This window comes from Andrena cerasifolii, chromosome 13, assembly GCF_050908995.1.
Source record: "Andrena cerasifolii isolate SP2316 chromosome 13, iyAndCera1_principal, whole genome shotgun sequence".
Classification (NCBI taxonomy): Eukaryota; Metazoa; Arthropoda; class Insecta; order Hymenoptera; family Andrenidae; genus Andrena; species Andrena cerasifolii.
The window spans coordinates 9414664-9441693 of NC_135130.1; the positions used below are offsets into that span (position 1 = coordinate 9414664).

Sequence of the window (27030 nt, forward strand, 5' to 3'; positions counted from 1 at the left end):
TTTTGCTATACTTTGGTGTTTCGTGGAGAAAAACGTAAAGCGAAGTGTGGACATCGAACGAGTTTGAATCCACTCGCAACTCACGATTAGATAACGTGACGTAACTAATATTACACTGCGACGATACGCCGTGCATGGTGCACTGATATCAGTGCAGTGTACCATACGGAGGGGATTTTCGTCGACAGAAATTTCGTAAGATCGCGGGAGCAAGTTGGTTGAGAACTCGGAACTCGCAACGCAGGGAATATCGAATGGCCATCGCTACTCGCTAGTTGGGTAGGAGAGGTGGGAGAAGTAGAGCAGATCGGTGGCATCGGGCTGCGAGCGGGAGTGAGTTCGGGGTCGGTACGCGCAGATGCGAAAGGTCGCGTAGGGTGGGGGCGATGGGAGTTCGGTGGTGTTTCTGGGGTGGCCTGCCAGTTTACCGGATGACCGCGTGAGCGCGCTGCCGCGCACAACTACCCTCCATTCGCGTCGTATCCGGCGAACGTGACTGGTCGCTTTGGATCTCGAACGCCGCGCCGCGGTCCGCAAGCCTTTCTCGCCTAGCCAATCGCTCCTATTCTTTGTCGCGACGCGACCCGACACGACCCGCGTATCGTTTCTCCTCCCGCGACGTTCATTTTTTTTTTCACCTCGCCATTCGATCGCCAGTTGTTTCGCGGTCGCACCCTGGTGAACGTGCCATAACAGACGACGAGGAAAGTCACCACCTATCGACCGCCGTCACTGACCGGTCCGTCTTTTGCTCTTTCTCCGCAGCTTTCGACCGCCACGACCGCACGCTTTCTTCCGCCCACGTCTCCTTCATCTTCTTTTCTCTTCGCCTCTCTGTTCTCCCCTCTTTCAGCCTCCCAACCTCTTCCCCCCCCCTACTCTCTCGGTGACCTCGCGCAGTTTCCCTTCGTGAACACAAACTTGTTGGAAGAGGAGGAGGAGGAGGTGGCGGAGGTGGTGGAAGGTGGAGGAGAAATAGGAAGAAAAGGAACACGGTGCGGCGCTATTCCTCGAGGATTCGATAGTAAATTAAGCAGCAACAGACGGAAACAGAAAGAGGGAGAAGAGGATTCTCGCGGAATCTAGTGTGTGGTGTATTCTTTGTGGATGATATCGCGAGGAACGGTACCTGGCTCGTGATGGGGGTGGCAACCAGTTTATCTGACGCTCACACCGCGAGAAATCAGTCGGGGAGATAATGCAGATAAAGGTATCCGAAGAGCAGAGGATTATATGCTGTAAGGTATGCGAGTTCTTTCTCTATCTCCATTTTTATTCCTCCAACGAAAGCTTTGTGTTAGCCAACAATAGATTAGTAGTTCTTATAGAAAAGGTAGCTTCGAGAGACAGGGTTTCGGGGTTTTCTCTTCTAAAGAATTGCCCTCTGTAAAATGCAGCCTGTCCCAGCGCTTTATTACGTACATACAGATGGGACAGTTGATTTTACTTAGCAAATGGGATCACCTTGAATGCCAATTAGCTTCGTAATTTCCACGAGAAATAGTAAGTCAATTATTGACCTTTCTTCGTAGCTGAAACGCAATGAATGCGGCACAAGCAAGGGTATCATAGCCGAAGCAACTGATAGTGCAATCTAATTGAACCGAGGGACGCGAAGCGACGTACGACACAGAAATCTCTGCTATACCTTTCCGTCCTGTGACAGTCTTTGACACTGTTGGATGACCATATCGGCTAGGCATACTCGAGACGAGATTTAACCGAGGCAAAACACGGTGCTTTGAAAGCTAAGGGAGTGCTACACGAGCTATTTCGGCAGCCCATATCATCGCCGGCGTCAAACAGAATTAAAAGGGTCAGCTTTCGGCTGACGAATACTCTTTACTATTCCTAAACACGAGAATGAATTTCGCTCGCCCGTCTCCTCGTCTCTCGCCGTAGATAGCCAGTAGTGTTTGCGTTTATTTCATTTCTACGCGCATCAATGAATAAATAAACGCGCACGAAGGTGCGCCACCCGTACCCTCGACAATTCTGTCTTACTCGGGCGGAATTGTTAAACATTTCTCCCTCGAACACCCCGTCGTGTGAATATTTTATGCCGGGAAACGAAAGTTCGCAATTTATAAGGGAGATCTTTGTTTTATACATCGAGGCAACTCTCGACACGCCAGCCGAGCAAAGAAAGTATCGTATGTTCACGTGCGAGCTTAAATTCGAATTAAAACACACCCTCGCGTGTCTGTGAATTTTACTCTCTCAGCAGGCTCGGTTTGTTTACCTTCTATTCACACGCAGGCTGTTTTCCTTCTCGCTTCTCCGCCCTAAGAATTACGCTGTACCGAGTCCCGAACACGAATCGCCACAGGGTCACTGTTCCGACGTAATCTTTATCCTTGGAGGTCAGCTTTCTTCGTCAGTCTCCGCTGGAAGCCTCCGCGTAGGCGTTGTTTCGGAAGCAGCGCTGTTTTCCTTGCCGAACGAAGGTTAAAGCAAATTAACGCGGACAAACGAAATGTGCACTGCTAGCGAGCGCGGTATAACGGTGTGTCATCAATCGACCGATCTCGACCTCGACTCTAACCTCGATTCAAGGTTTTATTTTCCTTCTCGTGAGCGAAAAGTAGGTACGTACTGTTGCACCGTTGTTTCGCATTGTAAAGCACAGATTCTATTATTCACGGCGCCAAACGTGGATGAGGTTGTTAAGTATGCCTTTACATCCTACTGTGGTTTTGTCACAGAGCTCCGCAATGGAAGAAGACGAGGAGCGCGGTTGCGATATGGCTCGAGATGTGCACTCCGAAACCGTAAAGCAGGTCCAATAATTAATTGCTATTAAGCCAGCAGAGCGCGGCTTGATTCATTTGTGCAACAACACCAGGGATCCCTGCTCGGTCACGCATTGCAGAGCGCAGTTAGAAAACCTTCCTCCTCCAGGCAAATTGTAATTGCTCCGGGTATTTGGCGGACGTCTCTTCGTTGAATGCATCGCATTCGTTGCTGCATTATGCCGGACTCATCCTCCGGGCGAATTAATAGTAATCGCGGCCCGCAGCCGCGGCACGGCGCGCTTACCCTCCGACATTTTTTCTCCCCGCGATGCGAAATATTTTGTTCCCTGCAAATTTTTATTTAACTCCATTCGTCAAAGGGTATACATATCTATCTGGCGGGGCGCGGTATGTAGTATGTACGGATACGTGGTACACGGGATCCTGGGATCTTAGGATCCCGGGATCCAGAATTCCTCCCGGCATACATATGTATGTAAGATATCCTACGTGGAAGAATTAATACCGGATGCCTCGTGGCAGCAATCTCAAACGTACGCGGAAAATTTCGAGGGGGATCTACTTTACGCCCTTTCAAGATTCGCATTTTAACGAGAGCCCCTTCGGCACCCATTGCATAATTCTCGAATTGAAATTTTCCTTGCCGGATTTCAGATACACGTGTACATGTGTTCTACATTATTATTCCATCGTTCCTTCTGCCGACTGTAAGCCGACTCTCCGTTGCAACGCTGCAATTATTTCGAGATTAGAATCAGGATTAGGAAATTAGTTTCGATAGGGCAGATAATGATGTATTAACAGCCGAATTATAGCGGGAGAATAATCGAATAACAGCAACGCGAAGCAACGATTGCGCTACCTTATCCGCGGTCGCCCAGATGAGTATTCCCATTGGTCCAGCGTTTAAAACAGTCTCTAATTTTATAAAAATCAATAGCCGTCGGCTTTTTCCTTTGCTTCAGCGTGGCGCGTTGAAAGAGTCGGAGCGGTTACGGTTGACCAAAAAAGCAGAGAAATGTTCATTCATTATCGCGGGAGGCTGTGTTATCAGCCTTGCGTTGCAAAGCGGAGGTATATTCTGTCGAATCTTGACCTTTTTTTTTTCATCCGGATTAAGCGCATCTCGATTGCGCTCGTCGTAATCGGGCAAACGCCTGCCGAAAGATTTAGCGGGATTTTATTGAAAGTTCATCCCGGCAATTTGCAAGAGTACCTACAATTAACATTGTGCTCCCGCGTTGTGCATAGTTGCGCAAGCATGAAATCTGTTACCCTTTCAATTAACAGTAATTAGTGAGCGATTCGATACTTGAAGCAGAAATTGCGAGCGCGAGCACAACGCGGCTGGCACTGTATAATGTATATTTGTATAATATCCATCCTCGTGTTTCCACCGTCTCGCTTCTATTCGTTTCGTTGCTGGCTTCGCCCGAATGCTCGCGTTCAAGCTCGATACTAGTAATTGAATCGTTTCTAAATTATTGATAGCGACTCGTTTAAAATGGCCCGGGGTTCCGGCGGGAAATACGAGCAACGAAAGTCTTAGGTAAACGCGAGGGACGACCTCGGGGTGTGAAAGGTGGTTGCGCTCGCCTTGGGTTGGTACTTGCAGGGAGAAAATCGAAAGCGCCACCGAGCAAGTAGGTACGAACGAGGCAGGGCAAACGACCATTCGAAAACGAGGGAAAGCTCGGTGTAGAGCAACGTAATAGAAAATTTATTCAGGGTTTAATCACATCGCGACAAAGACAGCATTGTTGGAGCGTGAACAATAGAGAGGAGCGGTTCTGCGGTCTCGCGTAGCCGCGGCTGCGAGCTCCCTCGGTTCCTTGATTTGCAATGACTCTTTGCTTTTTTGATTCTGCTGTTTCTCGCGGGAATTCGGGTCGCCGTCGCCCGTCCCGGCCCGGCCCGGCCCGGCGCGGCCCGGTCCGGCGTATTGACGCCGCTTCGCCTCTTCCTCCTTCTCCCCCGCCCCCACCGCCTCCTCTCGTGCCCTTATTCCTTCAATTTCAGAAATTTATTCCCGTACTTTCGTTTTCCGCCGCAACGCCCCCGCCTTCTGTCGGATCCCCTTCTCGATCATTGATTTGCAATTTAATTTGGAAACGCGCAATGACGCCAGGCTCGGCAATGCTCACCGAAATCACTCTGACGTTTACTACGGCTCTCGCTGATGCAAAAACAAACTACGCAGGTACGTTTACGCGAGAGAAATATGTTCTGCCAGTGCCGGTCCCTTGAGAGCTGGTGACCTTTCCGCGAAAGGAGTGTCGCGATATTTGATACCTGCGTGCTGAAGCGTAACGTCATCTGTCGTCCTGGCTGAATGGAAGCCGCGAGCAAACAGTTTGCTCGGAGCTTTTTATTTGCATATCATCGCCTCGATGTCAAGTTGACAGCGCGTACCTTCCAATTTTCCATCTCGGATTCCGGGGAGGGGGGCGCTCCGCGTATTCCGCCTATCCCGTCTATTCCGTGTCCCGATCTTGTGGGTACACGTACGTAGATGTTTAACTAGCCCTGACACCTGTTATTTGCATATTTTTATGCGAACGCTCCGCAGCCGCGCAGGGCCGATGGAATATTTTACATTCCGCTACGGATCAAATCGATAGTCTTTGTCGGGGGATGAAACGAAACGCGCCCGTTGAATACCTGATCATCATTTGACAATTAGTTTCGATCGATTAAAGCGAACATTGACTGGCAGGCAAGCTAAACACGGAGACTGCGTTATATGTATAGCAAACGCGTTTCATTTGCTGATTGGAAAGGCTCATCAGTTTCATTTATCCTGGTGCCAAAGTAAATTATTTATCTTCATTGTACCTGGCTCGTTTTCGGTTCGTACGGTGCGCGTGTTTATCGATTCTCGGCGTAGAAATTATATTCGCCTGGCCATGGACGAATGATGGAACTTTTTTTTTTTACAAACTCCAGAGCAACATAAGCTATACCTACGAGCTTGTTGTTTCTGTGGATGGTATTTCATGCAAGTTGGGCTCGATAGCGCAGGCCGGGGAGGATGAAAGCCGTTGCTCATCGCGCATATTTTTCCCAAGTAAATGAAAATTAACTGACGCGATCTGTACCCGTCCGCCCGTCCGTCCGGGCGCATTGGAATTCCTCTGAATTCCGTCAGACGGTTTGCTGGATGCAATGGAAACGTGGAAAGAGGTCGAGCGAGGGTGGATGGTGTAGCGGTCCTGACAAAGAGCGTTAATGGCGAAGTTGGTGTTGGTGCTCTCGAGCGTTTCCTCGAAGCATTTTCTCCTCGAAGGTAGGAACACTCGGTCGCATGTCGATACTGGTCCCGTTGTGCACTGTGCGCTATGTGCACGAGGCATACGAGGGCCACGTACCGTTCATACGTCGTGTCCTTAAATGTTACCGACGCTTAAAGCCGGTCTTCCCTCGGAGAAGAGGGTCGTCCCCCCCCCCCCGTCCTGTTCAACCCTGTTAGAATTCGATTCCGCGTTAAAGCAAATTTTTACACCGGCTTTATCGGCTAATGAAATTCGCAGTGCCAGCTTTATAGGTTTTAGGGATCCTCAACGACCACTTGCAGCCTCTGGATTATTGGCTCGCGAAACGTTCCCCGCCGTTACCCAGCGATACACGCGGCTTAATCGAGTGTCGACCGTCGCCTTAAACATAATCTCTGTCGGCTAGTTTTCGACGGATCTCGCTGCTGGTGTCCCGCAGCGTGTCCCCCGTAACTCGCCAAAATTTCTGCGCCACGTATTTGCACGGAATTGCCGCGGAGGATCGAGTTTATTAGCTCGCGTAATTAAACCGAGTAACCTATGGGATGGCCTGAAATTTTAGCGGCACAAAGTAATTGTTGGCTGGAAGCGTCTCTCCGCGCAGCAATCCGGAAATTCTGTTCGCGCATGCTCCGCACCCCCGTCGCCGGTGAAAGATAGCAAACATTTTGAACGATCGAAGAACGACTTTGAAGCCGCGAGCCGATACAATAGCGTCAAGAGAGCTGTGATCGAATAACGAGTTCGCGTCGTAACGGGAAAAATATCGAAGCGAACAGCTATTGTTCCACAGTTTGCGCCGAGTTGCGTCGCGAACAAATTTCGAGCACAGGGGACCAGCGAGTTTGAATCTGCTCCGAAACAATGCTTAACGACGAATCCGCTACGAGCAGTCGTGGATTTGTGTGAAATAGTTAACGGCAAAACTAATAAATATCCAATTCCACCGCGGCCAGGCATCGCAGCTCGCGAATAGCTGCGAAGACTTGAGAATTTTCGAAATTTTTCGCCGGCATTAGCTGGGCGAAGCCACAGACTCGCGTCTGCGAGAGCCGCGGGAAGTTGGGGTCCGCCCGAGTGTGGCTGGACCCGTAAGAGTATTACGGGGCACCGCAGGAAGCGTTAGCGTTTGACCTGGCAACTTTTATTATCCCGATGCACGTCGGCGAAACCGAAACCCGTATTGCTCGCAGAATCGAAGCCCGCTGCTAAATAACCGAATCGATGATTCTCCCTGGATCCGCCCACGATAATCGAGCCTGGCTGAAGCCTCTTCACGGGCACAGACGAATTACAGAGTGGCCGAAGCTGAAAAGTCCGTTGAATCTAGTTCGCTCGCCACGACTCCTGCCCTCGGAATGGGCTCGCTCTGAATGCCGCCAAGATCCGAGTCTTAAAGTACGGTCCAACTAATTAACCGGACTCGCGAGGAGAATACCTGGCCCGACCCGACGCATTAATTAGACTGCCACAACAGTGGTATTTAATACACATAGCTAATTAAGCTTCGGTTGCTCGCGTCGGGAAGGAATAGGCACGTATAGCCGTTTTCTGAAGCCGCTGCTGAAAGTTCAAGTGCCAGGCACACAAGGCGAGTCACACGCCGCGCCGACAGAATTCCAGCGTAATACTGTGTGGACGATTTGGAACAACTACCCGCATACATGCGCTTCGCCGCGAAATTGTACGTCAGTCGCCCAAGACCAGTGTCCACGGGGCATTATTCTAACGCGTTCCTTTGAAGCTAGACGTTTCGCTCATTTGAATTACGCACGGTCCAGCGTAGGAAGCAGCAAGAGGTCTTGCACTTTGCAAGAGGGATAAAGTGGGCTCGCGCCAACCACTGGGGCTGCCTCTCCTATAATTTCCTCTTGCGTTTACCGTGTTGCATAATCGTAGGACCGTATCGCGCAGATTGAACGTTTGTCTTCACTTTCCTTCCCGTCGCTCATCTCTCGTTCCGTATCCGGGATCGCGGGGAATCGGAATTTCGTTAAAAGCGTGGCCGTCCAACGCTCCTTCGTCGGCTGATGCACGATGGGGCGAAGCGAGGGTCGACCGTAATGTCGAGTTCTCTCGGTGTCACTTGGCGTTTCTCGTAAAGAGGTTCGGAGTACTCGTAAGATCGCAAGATCGGCTATAACCTATCTACGAGAAGTGATATAGAGGTTCTTGTTCGACAAGTGCTCGTGCCGGAACCGTAGCCGCGTATTCTTTGTGGTGAATGTGGCGAGCCGCGAGGAATCCGGTAAAGGCGGGACTTTTCCCTCTGGTAAAACCCTCGTCGATCCGCTCGGACAATGGGAGAAGGGTGAGGAGGCGGACAGGCGAAGGAAGGAAGAGGGTAAATTGCGAGAGAGGTGAAACGAAGGAGGCAGAGAGACAGGAAAGATTGCAACAAATCTTGAGACGGACAAACTAGGGTGAAACTTCTGACGAGTTTACTCCCTTTCTTGTTCAACTGCAAAGGATGGAAAGGCACGGACGTTTCATCCTCTCCGTCCAAGTGCCGACAACAAACACACATCCGACCACGGACACCGACTAACCAAGATAGCCCCAGCCTCTCTAATTCCCCGCGAAACTTGGGAGGTCGTTACACGCCAGCTCAGCACCGCGTATCGTTTTTATCCGCAATTTCTTCGTCATAGAACGCGGGAATTATGGAATTACGAAATTATGGAATTACACTCCGAACGCAGGATGAAGAGCGCGGAGCAGCCGCGAGCAGTCCCGAGCAACGGGGCTAGCTTGGCCGTCGCGCACAACCCGTGCGATAAGCACGCGAAACGAGGGGGAGGAACACAATGCTCTTGGCAAATATTATCAAGTAAATTGTACATGAAGCGTTTCGGCGGCAAGTGGCCCTTCGAAAAAGCACAAGGTAATCCCCGGAGAGCCTGGCGAAGGGAGCAAAAGGAGCGAAGGAAGCGAAAGGAGCGAAAGAAGCGAAACGCCACTTCGAAACCGGCACAAGTAGCGAAAACACTTGAGCGTTTTCCTCAGCAACAAAATGAAATACGTGGAATAAAAGCCATAGAGAGGAGCGTAATGCGAATACGTACCTATACTTATGTACCAAAGAGGGGCGATGCCCTCGTACTTCGTTCCACCCCCGTTTGCTAACTTATTATGAATTACCACGGATGTGCGCCTTCCTCGCCGACCATTCTTTCCTCCTCCGCTGCGGCGGTGAAACAAACGGTTAATTTGATGAGCGAACACTCTATGAACAGGGAATAAGACGGAGGGAAAACTCATCTCATTTTTCCGCTTTTCACGCACCAGTATCTCGGTGCACGTTTTTATACTATAAACAGTAGATATTTGCACGCCGTTTCGCACAGTTACCTTTTCACCGTACGTACAAGAATGGCCAAGTTTTCTTCGCTGCTTGATTTCTAGATAAAACTCTTATCTCGAGTACCTAGATAGTTTCGCCCTAAAACGATAAAATTCAATTAACCCTCCCGCTGCGGATCCCGCAGTTTAGTTCGTTTGCGGGTTCTCCCGCTATCTGTTAGACCCTCGAGAAAAGTATGAAACACGTACGCAACTTTGCGAGCAGCCTAGCGCGCGACGCCGGCGACTCTCTGATAATAATTTCATGTTTGTAATCAACAACTCATAACGCAATTTCTCTCTGACAATTGGCATCGTAAATGCGAGATCGATGGTTTATCCGAGAGTCTGTTAGCCGTCTAGAAATGGAATTTTAATAAACAGGATTATTTCACGTTTCAATCTTTCTACAGTTGATTTATACCCTGCACAGAAACGCACAAAGGTTTCGCGAAAGGCGTTGCACAATTGTTGCGCAACTTCATTGTGACGCAACATGCACCTACAGTATCGACTTTTCATCCAGTAATGATCTGCGTTAATATTGCATTCGCGTTTCCGTGTAAAAAAATGAATGCCTATTTACGTATAATATAATAGGCACGATGCTTTGGTTGCGAGAGTGTTTCACGGGTATTAAAATTCATCGAGTGCCCTAGTGGCAATTAAATGAAAAGTGAGAGGGTGGCATTTGAACGTTTCAGGAACTCTTCAAGTTCCGGGTAGTGTCCTTTTGGACTGTATATACAACCGGATTCGTAAAACGTAGCAATTCAATTGGAGCACCTATTGTGCAGTTAAACTGGACCTGGAAAGCACGAACCGATCGTCCAGTCGCCACGTACATACCTACATATGCCGAACTTCGCATCCCCTGCCGCTGCATTTCATATCCGCGCGAATCCCCGCGACGTCCAACTGTTATTTTGCAGCTGGACGACTCTCCGCTCGCTCGAACTCTTGCTTACCCTATTTCAACGCCCCTAATTTTAGGGAGAATCACATTTCGCGGCGTCAATGTTACCGAGCTCTCAGATTTCTCGGCACAGAGCGTGCTTGAGGAACGTTCATTACGAGCCGAGCAAATCCCGCACCCGAAATTTCAAGATAATATTAGCGGGAAACTGTTCTGCAGCAGGAGATCCCTCGCGCCCACCAGCAGCTGTGCCGACTGCCGAGAGCAGCGACGACTAGAGCGAACAGTGAATCTGTCCGCGGTGCAGTTGAAGAGCAACAAATCAAGAAAATTACGCTCGTTGCGAATGGTGTATCCGCGGGAAAGGGGGTAGGCAACGGGGGAGGCACGTGCCGCGTGCCAATCGCGAACGGACATATCTTTCGCTCGCGAAACGGCCAGCGGCGATATTTTCGATGCGTTTTCAAATCGAAACGTTCCGGTGAAATATTAGCACGGCCGGCGCGCGTTTGGCCAGTTCACAATAGCACGGCTGCCGGCAATTTAGATTCGTAGTGCGAACGGCACAGAAGGCGATTCCTTTTTTTCCCAACGCCAGTCTGCATATTTTAGCGATTCCTACGGAACAAACGCGACGAGTGTTGCTTCGCTCCAGAATTTTTCAAATCGCCGAGGAACCAGCCTTTGCGACGAGCTTAACTACCATTGTTCCCCCGTTCAAGCTCTTACTCGAGGATGTTGTATTAGAGCCCTTAATCCGCCCGAGTCTATGAATAAAATTATTTTTAACCTAGATCTCAATTTTTCGCACGCTCCCCCCCTCTCTATCTATCTATCTCTCTCTCTAGTCTCGAGCTGATCGCCATAGTTCCGATTAACCCGGATAATCGAATCTCCGCTTCTGTCTTGGAGATTGCGAAGCTCTCGAGGAAGTAGCACGGGGTCCTTCCCTGAAATTTCGCTCGGTTTAATAACTCCTCTTACCGATAATTAAGCCGAGTGCACACGTCATTAAGAGACGGCAAGGCGAGGGCACTCCCACTGACGTTGTTTTTGTAGGATTTCAAGGCGGACCTCGCTTCTGAAGCGCAACTAAAATATTAGATCGTAGATGTGGAACGTGTGTAACTGCTCTCGGTTATCGTGGGTCGCCGCGCGCCGTTTAAACTTCCCTCCGCGGACGAATGCGGCTCGTTATTACGGCGGAGGTGATAGGCGATTCTGATTCTACTTTACAAAAGCGTTGGGGGATGCGACGACACAGCCTCGTTTATTCACGATGCAGCACGCCCAGCGACAAAGCTTGACAAGTACACTAACTGCCGTTGTCACCGCGTTCTTCGAGTTATTCGAGCACGCGGGCCGCGCGCAATATTCAGATGAATATGAAAAAAACATGGTCGCCCAGTCAGCCGATTCGCGTTGCACTCGATAGAAATGACGGAGCATCGATGAGACGAGACACGGCGAGAGTGTGGGTATCGTTAATCATCCCCCGAATGCGCCTGGGGAGCATGTCGCCCAATACTGCACAGTGCACCCCGCACACATACCGCGGAACTTGAGCGAATCGTTTAATATCTTAACCGTGTAACCTTTCGATTATTACGATTTCCTGCCGTGTCACGGCCCATTCGACGCGCCTCTATTCATGCTCGAACGGTGAGATATCAGGGATCATCCGATTACCCAACTTCCATCTCTTGACCGGAACGTCATCCTTACGTAGCGAAACGAAGCTTTTATCAACGACGAGGAGAGCTAAACGATGGGAACGTTGATACCCTCCAGTCAATTTCAAGTGCAAAGACGCGAGTGTTTCCTTCGACAGAACCGTTGGAACGGAGACACATTTTGCAATCTGACAAATAGAATTCACGATCATCCCGCGGTAACTTGGATAGCTCGAAACGTTCCAAGACATGATTCTCTCCGCTCCATTCGAGCATTGATCTTCGCAGAATCTAGGACTGTACGTAGGCATTTGATTGCACGAAGCTTTGTTATATTTCGTGTTTGTTTGCTATCGGCTCGAGTAAAATTGCGATCGCCCACTGACTGTCCTTTCTTTTATTTGCTCTCGACCGCATTCCCCCCCCGCACGCGCGCTTGGAAAACAGCTTTATTGGACAATCAAATGGATTAGACGGGGTAAATAAGAAAATACGGGTGATCCGCGGACGATCTGCCAAATATCCCATCCTCTTTTCGTCCTAGTCAATTGCTAAACTCGAATCTACGTAAGGAAACATCTTCACGCGCCCTAACAACTTTTTATCTTCGTTTCAGGCAGATGCGCAGTTGCGCAGGGGCGTGCTGCACATCCTGGAGAAACAACCTAGACTCGATCAGCCCAAAGAATATGAAACCCGCCTGAGAGGCATCTGTTCCATAGGTTCCTTTCTTTTTTACTTTAACTTTAACTTTGAGGGGGGAGCCTGGTGTAACTAAATGAAAATCGAGGCATTTTTCGGGAATTTTTTTTCAAGAAAGTATTTGATAGATCTTTCTGAAACTTTCAGGATATTGTATTAACAGGTTAAGGTATACAACAAAAAAATTTTATTAAAAAAGAGCGGCAAATAACAAAGTTATGCCCAGTCCGTTGGCGACGCAATTATTGCACCGCGGGCAACGTAGCGTCTTTTGGTTTCGTCTGAAACCAAAAATCGAACAATTTTCATTTAGTTTATGAGTGTACGCACAGAATGAAGAAATTTGAAACTTAAAAGATGCAAAATGAACAAATGGCGGCCTCTTGAATAAAAAGTTCACTGTTTCCAACGACATTTTGCCTTAATTGTCTAAAAAAAAGTTATTTATTTAAACAATATCATTATACTAATAACTTAGTACTATGAAGAAAATGTTCACAAATATCCGTGCACAAGGTCAAGTCGATTGGTTGAATATTTTTGGAGTAATATTGCCCGCAAAGTGTAAAACTGTCGTTTCGAGAAAAACGCATTTAAAGTTTTGTGGCAGCCTGGCGCTCCGTAGCAAAACCGGCTATATCCTCTTTAATTTTTCGAATTTCGTTTCGCGGCTTTGGGAACATATTGTCGTGATGTTCAACTATTGATTTATGCAAAAAAAAAAATCGATATCTTCGATCCGCTACACCAGGCTCCCCCCTTAAGCAAGCTCGTGCCCGGGGGAAAACCAAGTGTTTTATGCGCAAAATTCTCGAGAGCACCTCGGCAAACATTACACCATTATTTACAAGGGCGGGTGGATATTTCTCGCGCCCGAACAGTCCAGGATTCTTTGTTAACGAAAAGGGATAAAGGGGAACACGATTGAATTAGGGAGAGACGAGGTTTGATTAGTTTTCTTCGATGATTAGATGTCTTTGGCCGTGTTGTTATCCGGCCTGTTAAATCGGGATGATGTAGCGTCGGTCGGTGTCTTTTAATATTAGCACCGACGCGCACGTTACTACCCTGGCAGGGATACGTGACACGATGAGCTCTGTCGGTTTCCCACGTGGCCTACTCGAGTAAGCCGACCTCCGTGCTGGAAGATTCAATACTTTGCTGGACTCGCCGACAATCTCATTCCGTTGGAATTTTTCGATCCAGCGTCGTTTTCACGTCCAACAAATCCAAAGCCTTAAGGGCTCTCGTATTTCATTATGTGTCCAGGTTCGTCACGTCGCGTCGCGTCGCCGTATAACTCGCGCCGTAAAGAATTCTACATTCCCCGTCGGGTTACGGTCCGGTCCCTCCGTTAACTCGTCCTGCTGGTTCCTCCGTTCCCTCCGTTCCCGTCCTTCCCTTTCGAGGATTTTGCAGGACTCTCAAAGTCTCTTTGCAATGCGACGCGAAAGATTTATGAGCGCGACATTACGAGCCGACGCGACCGGTCTATTAATCACAAGAAATACATACCTACTCTACTCTGCGAATTGAATTTCTTACGCGGCGCGTGACTGCTCCTAGAAACATTTCAATAAGACAACCGCACGCTGGACTAATCAGAGTTTACTGCGCCGCGTCGCGGGCCAGCTTCTCCTCGGATTTTATCAAGCATGTTTCCCCCTTAATCCTGCGCACGGTTTACCAACGGTCTTAACTTATCGTTACTCGAAATTACGTATCTTCCAACGGGATAAGAATCCCTGCCTCCCCAGCGTGGCTCGCTCCCTCGCGACTCCTTCTTATCTTCTTGGCGCAGGTTTCACTGTCACTGTAAAAAGGAACAGCAAGAAGCTGCCCGTGCGCGAGTTATTTTCTTGCCGCCGCGTAATCCGCGCGATCAATTTCTCCCTCTTGCCGCCGAAAAAACACACATTGACAGTGGCGCTGAACGTTGTTGAACAGGGGATGAAAAAGTTGTTGGCGCATGGGCTGTGAAAGGCGGGACGTTCGTTTCGAAGCGCGATGCATCAGGCTCGAAAGTTCGCGGAGCGTTAGGTGTCTCCGCTTCATTTACAATGTTCGCGCGAGTGTCTCGCGCCAGTTTCCTCGGAGTATTCATACCGCATAACAAGTGTCTCGGAAATATTACGCGATGACACGCTGTTTACTCGGGGAGCGTCTCTCGCACGTGTACATTACTAATGGAACCATTTCGCGTTGCGCGATGATTTTAGCGACTCGAGCGAAACACCCTCGCTACTTATCTTGTCGCTCAACCTGCCGACTCGCGCCTCTCCACTATCCTCCGCAAAAACTGGTCAGGCTTAGCGGTACAAAAGGAGAGTCCGAGGCGATTAATCCGAGTACGTACTGCTTAGCGGATAATGGTATTGTAATCGAGCTGTAATTTCGGTCGCATCCGCTTCTTTTGATTTCGCGAAGCTGCCTGCATCGCTGTGTCGAGCTTTGCGTTAATTAATGAAATAGAAACGCGCTGCGGGGGAGGAATGCTTAGGTATCGATACGCGTTGGCAGGCAACTACGTAATCGCTGACCCACATTACTTGCCACAAGCGAGAGTTAATAGATTTAATGAAACGCTGGCGCTGCCGTGTTTGATATTTAAATCAGGTGGCCAACCATGGAAACGAAGGTCTAAAAAAATGTATCGTAATTAAATCGCGTTACAAAGCTGTCCCGCCGCGGCGCGACGCGGTGACACGCGCTCTATTTTTCCAGTGGTAAAAACCTCGCATAAACAGCCGGTATTCCGATAAACGTGACCTTCGCGATGAACATCGCCACAGACGTGTGTATGCATTATGTATATTCCTCTATACTCTATAGCGTATTCTCGTGCACTTGATTATCGATCATCCAGCGTTCGCTCGCGTGTGCCCGCACAATACGTTACCACCCTCTGTCAACATTTACGTAGCAGAACATTCGAATTTAGCACGCGAATCCACCGACGCCGATCCACCGCTTCAAGGTACTTTAATTCTCGACTGTCTGTTAATCGACTTGGCGCGCACCTTTTGAATATTCCGGGGGCGAGAACGGAGGGGACCTTGAATCTGTTTTACACGCGACCCCCCGCCGCATTCGAAGTCGGCCAAGACGCGCCGTGAACAGCCGCTTCGGCGATCCGCTGATTACGTGTACAAATGTGCCTGCTGGGTAAGCTGAACTATGCCAGGAATGGGAATGGCATTTAAATAACCGATTTTCACGAGCGCAAAGAGCAGAAGCGCATTCGTAAACTGTTTCGATGCGGCTCAAACAAGTTCCACTTCATCCTGCTAATCGAATCCGAGCTCATGAATATTTGAAAAAAAAACGTTTATCCAGTTATACGATTTTGCCGTGCAGCCATCTCTTTTTCCACCTGCAAATCGCGTTGCAAACCAAACTTTGCTTCTTAGCTTGGCGAGCGGCTTCAGTTGCTGCATTTTACAGGGGAGGCTTTTAATGCCTGTGTAGTACAAGCTGTATACATTTATTTGGCTCGGCTTCAACGAGATCAGGATAAACTTTCTAAATAGGGAACGTCGTTAACGAATTGGCAACGTACCTATTACGTTCTGCGAGGACAATGCTCGGTCTCGTCCTCGGAGGCTTTCACCGGGGAAAGAAGTTAACAAGCACGGTGGAAAATTTATCATCCCTCTTGGACAGTTTTCCGGCTGCTCTCCCTAAACGATCAGAGGGGACAGTAATTACAGGCGTGTAATTACTCTTATTTGCTTACTCTCGTGCAAACCGATTCGCATCTCCGGGGAAAACGTACGAAAATAGTGCGATGCACAACGGCGGACCGAGCTCGTTATGCGTAGGTACAATTCACATTTAATATTCAAGCCTTGTTGTTGCACGGCAGATAGTTGCGCGGCGCGTCGGACTAATGGTTGACTCGCACCACTGAAGATAATCCAGTCAACGCGCCGTACACGTACGCTAAACCGGGCAAAAATTGTTTCAGATCATATTATCGAAATGTTTGCGACGAAGGTTCAAGTAACGAAGAGGTTCGAGTATCCAGCAACAGGGTGATCAATTTTTTTGTTTGCGGCAGCGCGGAGCACGCGGCCGCCCTAATGATCGATGCGTTCCACTGAAGTTGCGACTGAATTTCTACATGATACTTGAACCATCGATCTCGCGCTGCCTCGAGCGATTAGGAGAGTTTGCTCGATGACGGTGGGAAACTGAAAGTTGGCTGCTGGCATCAGAGGACTGTACGAATTATTCCCCCGAGCTTAAGACATTCGAGATAGCCGGATAATATGGTGAAACTTTGCCCCTAACTTTCCTCCAATGTCCCGGGCTTACAAAATAAAAACTAATGGCTAATGAATAGTAATCCTCGTGGTCGTTGCACATTACGAAGAAAGCACGCACGTTCGTTTCCTGACTGGATCCGGCACTCTCATAAAATCCCTTGCAACGCGGTAATCGTCCTGTTGGAAAAGCTTACAGTAGCAGGAACCTCGTGATACGCCAGGCGAGCGTTTGAAATATGGAAATGATTGTTTTCAGTAACGACCGATCGTCTTTCCCCCTTGACCTGCTTTCACGCGTGCTGCAAATTTTAACGGACGCGGACGTTCAGTTTTCCTATCGAAGCGAACCTTGCACGCGGCGACACTTGCGCCTCGCATCGCGCACATCCAGAACAAGAAAAAAAGCAAGGCTGAAATGCAAACGGCTTCCGAGCAGTAGAGCATTCTAATTAGGCTGGCTCGTGGAATTCTTTAAAAGCGAAAGCAGGTTTTTCAGAATCTTGAATCGCGTTAACGGTAAACGCTTAAACGTTTTCGATGTTTCTCTGGAATGTCGCAATTCAGTCTCTCCCCGCGGGCTACACAATGCCAGCCGAGTGGTCGCATTTTTAACGGAAAACAACTGCTCTCGCCAGTTCTTCCGTCGCCGTTCTCGCACTCGAAAAGTGGAGCGCCTAACCCCCGAGCAACCTGATCCAGTTTCCCTCGACTCATCTGAAACGTCGATCAACCAATCTCAACCGACCACGCGCATCCCCGCGGATCTGCCGCGCCATGTACCTAACAGTCGTTCGATTAAAGCGAGTATTAAAAACAGCGAAAGGTTGGCGAGCGAAAATCGCCGAGTGGAGGTTCTAAGCAAATTGCTCGTAATTTTTCATTAGCATAGTTTACGAGCCGTGGAGTGGTGACGGCGGTGTCGCGTCAGCGTCGGCGTCGGCGTCGGGCGGCGTCGACGTTATCGGCACGCGAGCCTAAACCGGCCCGGCACTTTCGATGTTTCTTCGTGTTCCGCGGTAGTTTGCCCCATAAGGTGAAAGCGAACGACCTTCTCGGCTTGAAAGTAAAGTCCATCGATCAAGCGATGAACCGAAGGGAACACGCCACCGTACTCACTATCAACCGTTGTCGACGTCACTGGCGCGGCGCGGACGGGAGCGCGAACGGGGGCAGCATAACCGACGGTTATTTCAGCCAAGACTCACGGTCACCACAGGCTGGCTAGCGTGTTACTAGCTAGTAGCGCGATACAACCGTTGAGAATTATGTCACTATGCCAAGGTCCAACCTTGCCGCGACATGGTCACCGATGAATACTGTATGAGCCCTTATTACTTGGACCGACTCGGCTCCCGCCGTTTACCAAACGATCCCAATATCAATCGCCTACCCCGCGATCCGCCTGGGCTTCTCGAGCACCGTCGAAAGTAAGAGTAAACTTTGCCCCCCCTGTTCCTCTTCCGTTTATCTTTCTCGATAGCGTGACTCCTTGGAACGCTGATGCGAGTATAACATCAGACCGTTCTCTGCCGTATCTCTCGTTAGCGATTCTAGCACGTGAACGTAAACCTGTGCCGAACGAAAAATCCGAAACGGAAAACGAGAGGACGAGTTGGGGGGATAGCGTATCGCCTTATTAATATTTGAATCGGACGCTGACAGGAAGGCACTACGGTGAAATTCATATTATGGATAATCCAATTTTCCGGTCTATCGACTATCTGCTCGTAAATTTTCCATGGATTGGATTACTCGTCCGAGCAACGAGGCAGATTGTCCACTCCCAGTGCAAATATTGAAGATTATAGATAAATTAATGATTACACCGATCGCCGTTTATTCAGGGGTACATAGTATCGAGGGCCAGCCCGTTCCGCTTCCACCACTCTCTCCAACCACCTCCAACATGGTGCCGTCGTAATATGCAGTACCCTCCCTTCGCTTTTTCCAACCCGATAAATTTAGAGTTATGGGCCACGTTTAACGAACAGACAGGCAATAACAGCATCCCTTTCTGCTTCCGGCATTGGTATTCATTACAGAAACCTTGTTAACTGCTCTTCGGTCGTTTTACATTCTTTTCGGTGGAGCAACGTTGTTTCCAGCGAGCGGGATAAGAGAGGACCCAAGTGTCGCGCAGTTCTATTGGTTTTATAGAAATCCAGGCGGGCAAACAAAATATTTTCATCGCTCGTCTCGTTTCCCTCGTGTGCAGAGGGTCCTTCTATTCAGATCGAACAACTTCGGCTTGCCATCCGCCACTTCCTCTAATCTACTATTAAACGATCCAACAAGTTAGCGCGATTAGCCGTCAAACTATTGTTTTAAGGGGTTATAGGTAGTTAGGAGGCCGAAAAGAGACGAATGTTTGTGATTTTTTTTTGAAAAAGCGGAAGCGTATATTTTTACAGAAATTTTTGCACTTAAACGAGCAACATTTAAAGAACATTTGGTATTTTTTTTTGTAGAAAAATATTTACGGTTATAATAAAAATACAATGACATCCAAGAAGCCTTTTTAAAAACAGTGGGCTAGATATCTTAAAAACTACTGCACCGATATTTCTGAAATTTTGTGGACTTATTTTTTATATAAAAATCTACTGAATGACGGAAGGAGTTTTTTTTCTCAATGTATCGTTTCCATTATATCAACGAAACCTAGCTTCATGGTTATCACTAATGGCGGTTTTTCGTGGATAAAATCAAAACTATACAATGGGAAAAAATCCCCCCGCCATTCAGTAGATTTTTATATAAAAAAGAAGTCCACAAAATTTCAGAAAGATCGGTGCAGTAGTTTTCGAGATATCTTGCTCACAGTTTTTAAAAAGGCTCCTTGAATGCCATTGTATTTTTATTATAAACGCAAATATTTTTCAACAAAAAAATTACTGAATGTTCCTTAAATGTTGCTCTTTCAAGTGCAAAATTTTCTGTAAAAATATACGCTTGCGCTTCTTCAAAAAAAATTCACAAACATTCGCCTCTTTTCGGCCTCTTGACTAGGTACAACCCCTTAAAGAGTTCCTCTAAAATTACACCTCCCTCTGGTTAACAAGATGAACATCCGATCGTTGGACGTTAGCCCTCGCCGCTCCTGAATCTGACAGACTGACACGATCCGTCAACCTGACTCGGAACGTCGCGTCGCACCGCGTTGGGTGTAAACCGGCGATCTTGGTGGACCCAGCTGATCGACGCACGCCGGACTATTGATCGGCAGTCGCGACCGTCTACTCGAATCGACCATTGCCCGATTCACAGCCTACCGATTTTCATCTCTGAATTGCAACCTGCAGTGATCTCTCTGTCGGTGGTGAACGGGCCGGTCGGTGGCGACGTCAGTCAATGCCACCTGGCGAAACCGCGGCTGCCATTAGTATCGCGGACCATTTCCACGCAGACTTTACAACGGTTGACGCGCTATTCCAACATGGATCTGTTGAATATCCAGAACGAAAACCCGACCTCCACTGTAATAGGTACCGAAAAGTGACGAGCAAAGACAATGGCCACGAAATCATCGTAAATGTATCGAAAATACAAATATTCAGCTGGGCAAACGCGTCTCCTGAGGAGACCTTCTAAGGTTTCTACACGGGCGAGGACTCGGCGTTCGATTCGGCGATGGCTGGCGTAGAAAGAAGAAATGGAAGAAGCCAGTCGTTACGGGACTCGATCCGACTGGGGACCAGAGGAATCTTCCGAAGAAGACGCTGAAGAACTCGGCTTCTATTCTACGGGGACGCGGAATCAAATTGCAAGGACGTAGTAAAACCTGAATCTCGGCTGCGATAAAAGAAGCAAGCAGAACGAATTAACTCCGCAAAGACGAGACGAGCAACGGAAAGAAAATTGAGCAAAGGCACTTCAGATAAGCGTCCGATTTCGATAACCTGGCCATTCCCCGCGTGATTCCTTGTCTTTGCTCGAGGATCGCAGCCCGGCAATTTAGCGCAGGTAGCTATTATACATGGTCAGTTTTGAGCGCGCGAGCAGCAAGGGAATCGAGTGCACAATCGTGGGCGAGGAATGACGAGGAAGCTTTTAAAGAAAGTAATAAGGGAATGAGATCGTCGCGGGAGACGTTGGTGGAAGATGAAAAAGTAGGAGGTACGGGAAGATGGGATGAATTATTAAAGAAGCTGTTAAGAGGAGTAAGGTGGACGATCAAGGAAGAATCTAGAATTACGGCAGGTAGGCGGGGGGGGGAAGGGAGAAGGGAGAAGCAGCTAATTGGGGAGACTGGAGAGTGAAAAAACGCGAGTCGCGATCAAGAAAGTGGAGAAAGAATTTAAAAAGGTCAACTCTTTCTCGCTCGTAGTGCTTGAAATTTGAATGGAACGCAAATACATACACTCCTACGTGGCATCGCATTGTATTCCCCTGTATCGTTTGTTAACTACCTCTTTACGTAATTAACCCTGTAACAGCAGCTAATTACCTACGCTGCCCCGTCTGAACATCGCCACCGCAACGACTTACACGCCTGGCCCGTATTCGGTAACACAGATGCCAGATTACCGGACGCGTGACCAACGTCAGACAGCTTGCAGCTTCCATTTTGCTGATAGCGTCTTAGACATTGCATCGATTAATGTCTACCCAGCTCTTCCATATCAAACTGTTGCCCTGAAACTATTTCAATGAAAGAGCTATCGCGATTATGCGGTGAAATTTCCCAATTTCAAACTGTCGGGGTACGTGCCACTAACCAGCTAGTATTTATTAATCTTTCCGTAGGCAAAGTTCTGTTTCGTGGTGTCGGAATGTACGTGCCTAAATAAGTGGCCGCGTTAGTTGGCCCGGCTGCTGACTCGTCGATCCGTGCACGTTGCAAAATAATTCGTAATTTGCTGATGCATCCTCCCGACGTTTCTCAAGCCAGGGAGGATTAATCGCGTCATATGGATGCGGGATAGCGAAAGGCGGCAACACACTTGCTAAAATAACTTGAAAACTTTAGGTCCAGTGGCGAGTAGCCGCAACGCGCGGTAGTTATCTACTTACGTAGGTATGCGTCTGGTCGAGTTTGAATTTCCACCTGAATTTCGGGAAATCTGTGCAATGAAAGCAACGGGTGTGGTATCCGCGTGTACACAATCAGACGATGACTCCACCACTCTACATTTAATATCGCGAGTTGGCGATATCTCATCGTTCGAAACAAGTGTCTCTCGGAGCGGACAATGTCCTCCATTGTAAGGGAACGTTATCGACAGCTGCTGCTATTGTAATTGGGTACTTAAGGTTTAGAGGTTCCGGACACTTAACTTTACGATCATCCCAAGTTCATCGACTCGAGTGTTCCGGTCAAGTACCAGCTTCCAGCAAACTGATCTCAAACTTCTATCCGTTCTTATCCTCTTTCTGGTTTAGCCCTCGAATTTGCCCCCGGTGCCCCCGTTTTCTATAAGAATATGCGACAGCGTGCTTCAGAAATTACGGGTTATAGATACCTGCGAGAGGATCGTAGAGATCAACAACGATTACAAGGCGGAACTGTGGAAGGTTCGCGCTGATAAGTAGTATTAGTCGATAAATGGTCAGACAGGTGCGTTCCCGGCATCGAATACCACTTAGCTCTAATGAGAAAAGTTCATTACAGGCTCGTACCGACGAGAAGCTGTAAAATTCTCGGGAAATACATTTCTCGATACGTTGCGAGAGGCATGCTTTCCTTTTTTTTTTTAATTTTACATAAATTTGACGAGTTTGGTCGCGCGTGGTGTATGAGCATTGGGTACGGATAGAATATTACGTTTTTCACGGTTGAAATAAGTCTTTCGTTTGGCCGATTCGGGAAATATTTCGGATGAGAACAGCGAGGGGAATGAAGTCACCGTGGAAAATCTCGAGCGCGTTATTTTTGCTGAAAGATTTAACACGCATGATCATTTCCCATCGTTATTCGCGTGTAATCGAAATATTTCGACGCAACGAACGCCAGAGTGCCAACTGCCATTGTGCCAATCGGAAAATTCATATCGTTTGACCTAGTTGGAAAATTATCGAATGTAACGTCGCTTCGGGTTTTATAACGTCCGCCGTTGGCATCCAGTCTCCGCTGGCCGTGACGGCTCTTTCATCGATATTCCTTCTCTTATTTTCGCCGTTCCAAAGAGTTCGGCGCCTCGGCTGCCGTTTCCAAAAACGCTGGCTGTCGCGTCGCCCACGTTTCGTGGAAGAGAAGAATCGGCTTTAATGCGGACGACGCCGTCGACAACAACTGTCGATTGCTCGTTGGAGAGCATCGTTTCGTCGGACGGAACAGATTTACGCGAGAAATTCGTCTGCACGATAACCGCGGGTTGTCTAGTTTCCAGTCACAATGTTAGCTTTGCTACCGCTCCATTCGGAATGATGAAATCCTTAGAGGTAGCGTCTGCGCTTCATATTGGAATTAATATGCCAACTTCCACCAAATAGATGCATTCTCTCCGGAGACGAAACCCGAATGGGTCTGCTGGGTATGGTAAATGCTGAAGCGGATATCAGTGCTCCTCACTCGCGGCCAGCTGCACGGTTTAATTACTGATTAACGATGCTCATTCACCATTAATCAAGAATTATCGAATAACGGTCGGGATTCTAGGGAAACGGACCAACGGTATTTGTCCGTGTTATTTGTAGAAACTATCGTTGTGGCGTTCCACACGGATTACACAATCCAGAGATAACATATTCCCTGACTCTCCTGTTCGATCGCTGCTGCCTCTCTGTCTCTCTAACGCGGTCACTGCGATTTTTCGTTGCAGATGCAGCTGGGAGATCACTGGTCGGTCGCGTCGTCAATCAAGGATGATCAAGCGATGAAAGTCGGGGATAAAGCAACGATATCTTAGAGATAATGGCAGGCCGAGGTATCGCCGCGACGGAAAAGAAAGGAACGTTGTTTGTTACACTATCAAAAGTTTAGGCAGTTAGCGTTGTCCACGATCGTTGAATGCGTCGCGAGGGAAACGGCACGAAATCATCCTCGATAGCCTGCTGCGGCCATTATCGTGCTTCGGAGGATTGTCCGCAACGGGTTCTTGTCGTAGAATAGCACGACAAAGTATCGTTGAGTCGATTGTTTTGCTGGCACTCGTGCACGCTCGAAGGAACAGATGGAAATGGAGTTGTGTCGGGGGAAGCTGAAGCGGATGGAGAAGCATAGACACCTTAAGTGCACAGACATAAAATAGTATTTCTTAAGAAATGGTAATTACTGAAGAATAAGAAGAAGAACAGACCAGAGCAGCATCGGATGGTAAAGTGATGAGTAGCGCGGCGAATTAAACGGGGGAGGGGGGCGGGGGTTGTCGCGCGAGCACACTTCACACCGAAGTCGAGCGTTGCCGTAAGGAAGAGGGAGGACAATGCGTTCGGAGGAGAAGATCCGCGAAGGACGGAGAAGAACGAAAAAGAACCGAGGGGAGTACGTAACATGAAGGCGTAGTCGTAGTCGATTCGATACAGTCAATTAAGCCTGGACGCAAAATTAAATTTAAGCAGCGGCACGCGGCCCTTTTCGCGATGCCCGCGTATACACGCGCGGTGAGAAGTGGCAAGATTACCACGCGAGTAATCTAGCGCGAGCGACTAGATAGAGCCAATTAAAAGTGTCAATGAGTAATCGGTAGATCGTCGGTAGAGGAAGAGAAAAAGCGTGTTAGGAAAATATGACGGGCGCCACGGTTCCGAGGAGATTTCGGCAGCGATGCTGGCGTCGTTTGCTGGCGACCGCTTATATGTGCGCCTCTGTCTTATGGCTGGAGGGAATTTTGACCTGCGGCGGACAGAAGCCGATAAACCTCGGCGGTGTGAAGAGGCGAGACGTTTACATTGCTGGATTCTTCCCGTACGGCAACGACGTACCGGAGAGCCACGTCGGCCGCGGTGTTATGCCTTCGGTGAAGCTCGCAGTGGATCACATCAACGAGGACCCATCCGTGCTCAGGAACTACCGGTTGCACATGTGGTGGAACGACACCGAGGTGAGTCAGCCCTTCTTACGAATCTTACAATTATTCTTGTCTCTCATTTCTCTCTTATGCGTACGATGTACATACAGTGACTCGCATTAATATTCGGACACTTTTTAAAATCGCATAACTTTTTTAGAATTGGTCCAAACAGCTTGAGTTTTTTTCAGAAGCTAGAAGGATTAGTTTGCTAACTGACGCGTTTCGTCGTTTTGAAAAGAAATGTATTTGGCTGGAATAGCAAAAAGAATAGTAAAGGTCGATTTTTAAACTTTTTTTTGTGAGCTTATAATGAAAATTCAAAAAAAAAACTCGTTTGTAGATTGCAGTAAGTTGTATACGTGCCTAAAATTTCATGAAAATCGGTTAACGTTGCTCCGAGCTACAAACGTTTAAAGATCGCAGAATAAGGTCGAGAATCGCGAAAATTCCCGAAATCAGCGATTTTCGCTATTCCGACCAAATACATTTTTTTTCAAAACGACCAAATACGTTATTTAGCAAACTAATCCTTCTAGCTTCTCAAAAAAACTTAAGTTGTTTGGACCAATTCTAAAAAAGTTATGCGATTTTAAAAAGTGTGCGAATATTAATGCGAGCCACTGTATATATTCATCCTCTTGAGATAGCATCTCCTCCATCGCCTACGAAATTGCTATACAATCGGCCTTCTCACGTTTACTATAATATCACACGAGTGCCATCACGGCCTCCCCCGATGCATTTTTACTTTGCACTCAATACACATAGTTGTCGCCAATTTTCACTCGGCTTCTCTATCTGAAAGTTGCGCTCAAGTGAAGTAGTATAAGTCAGCCGTAGGTCAGGCGCCCGCGATAGCAACTTAACGTTATTGTAGTTTCCGTCTCGCATTCGCAAGATAAAACGGTCCCCCCCGAGGTAACGGGTAATTAAGCGTGAAGCTAGACGAGAATGCACGGAACGGTATCTTCAAACTTACAATTACGGTCCGCGGGAATGTCGTTTTTAATTTTTATCGCCGCTTTCCCAACGTTTTACGAATCTCCCTCTTGCGTCATCCATGCCACTCGATCGTTTTAAAAGCACCGAACGGGATTTCAATCGAGTTGTTCAATTATCTACTCTGGATCCTCGTCGAGCAATTCCTCAGCTCGTTTAATTTATGTGATTAAAATTAACCGCCCCGGGCATTCTTACCCGTTTGATTTACTTTTCTTATGCATATTCATACAGATGTGTAGGGGAGACCGGGGCTAAAAGTTCCGGGGGTAAGTTGTTCCGACGGCTCTATCTTCAAAATAAAAAGAGCGTTGTACTTTAAATTATTTTTTCCGTGTGAGTTGATCACGCCACTCTGTCGCCCACTTTAATAGCGTCCGCGACAGCGAATTGTGTGGTTGTAAGCAAGGACCTATTAGTCGCGTACCAGATAAGTAAAAATTTGTCTATCATTACTTTTTGGTCTATTTCAATTATTTAACGTCGATATTATAGATTGAATCGTTCTTATGGATCAAATGACATTTAAGAACATGGTGTAATAGTGTTTATCGTTTGAATACATGTATAAGCAGAATAGTCTTTGAAATTGCTACATTTGTCGGTAGGGGCTAGTTGTTACCGTGACTTGGGGCACGTTGTACTGTAAAAACTTGCCCCGCCGCAAATAGGTCTGTGAAGATAGCACCCCCAAATTCGATTTTTTAAAAAAACTCAACGGCATTCGTTTGTTCATCGTATGCCCATGTTTGCTCATAAAAAAATTTCGTTTGCCCACCCTTCAAAAAAAAATTATGGCAAAAAAAAATTTGCATCAGCACCCCCATGAAAACATTTTAATGATTTGTCGGTGGGAAATGATTGTCCTTCGTTTGCCCACGTTTGCCCATAAAAAATTTTTTTTTGCCCACCCTCCAAAAAAAGTTATGAACAAAATAAAAAATTTGTCTTCATCACCCATCATGAATGCATTTCAATTTTTTAAAAGAAGGATACGAATATACCCGACCTGGCCACGTTTGCCCACTCTCAGATTTCATTTGCCCACCCTCCAGAATTTAAATAAAAAATAAAAACCTCGAAAAGAAGGGTACAGGTGAAGCGATCGCGTTAAAGTTCGATTTTTCTAGAAAATATTATCGAAATCGTT

The 27030-nt window shown here is 47.8% G+C and overlaps 1 protein-coding gene across 3 annotated transcripts in view; it reads left to right on the plus strand.

Annotated features, from left to right (window-relative positions):
- The first annotated feature begins 445 nt into the window (after positions 1-445).
- Gaba-b-r2 (gamma-aminobutyric acid type B receptor subunit 2) overlaps positions 446-27030 on the plus strand; it is a 93768-nt gene continuing 67183 nt past the window's right edge. Inside the window, exons 1-3 of one of the 3 annotated variants that reach the window (XM_076825392.1) lie at positions 446-1243; positions 12576-12681; positions 23691-24911. In XM_076825392.1, the coding sequence (XP_076681507.1) occupies positions 24597-24911 (315 nt within the window). In that variant the 5' untranslated portion in view covers positions 446-1243; positions 12576-12681; positions 23691-24596. The remainder of the gene's footprint in view (positions 1244-12575; positions 12682-23690; positions 24912-27030) is intronic. The other 2 variants (XM_076825390.1, XM_076825391.1) reach the window with 2 other exon arrangements.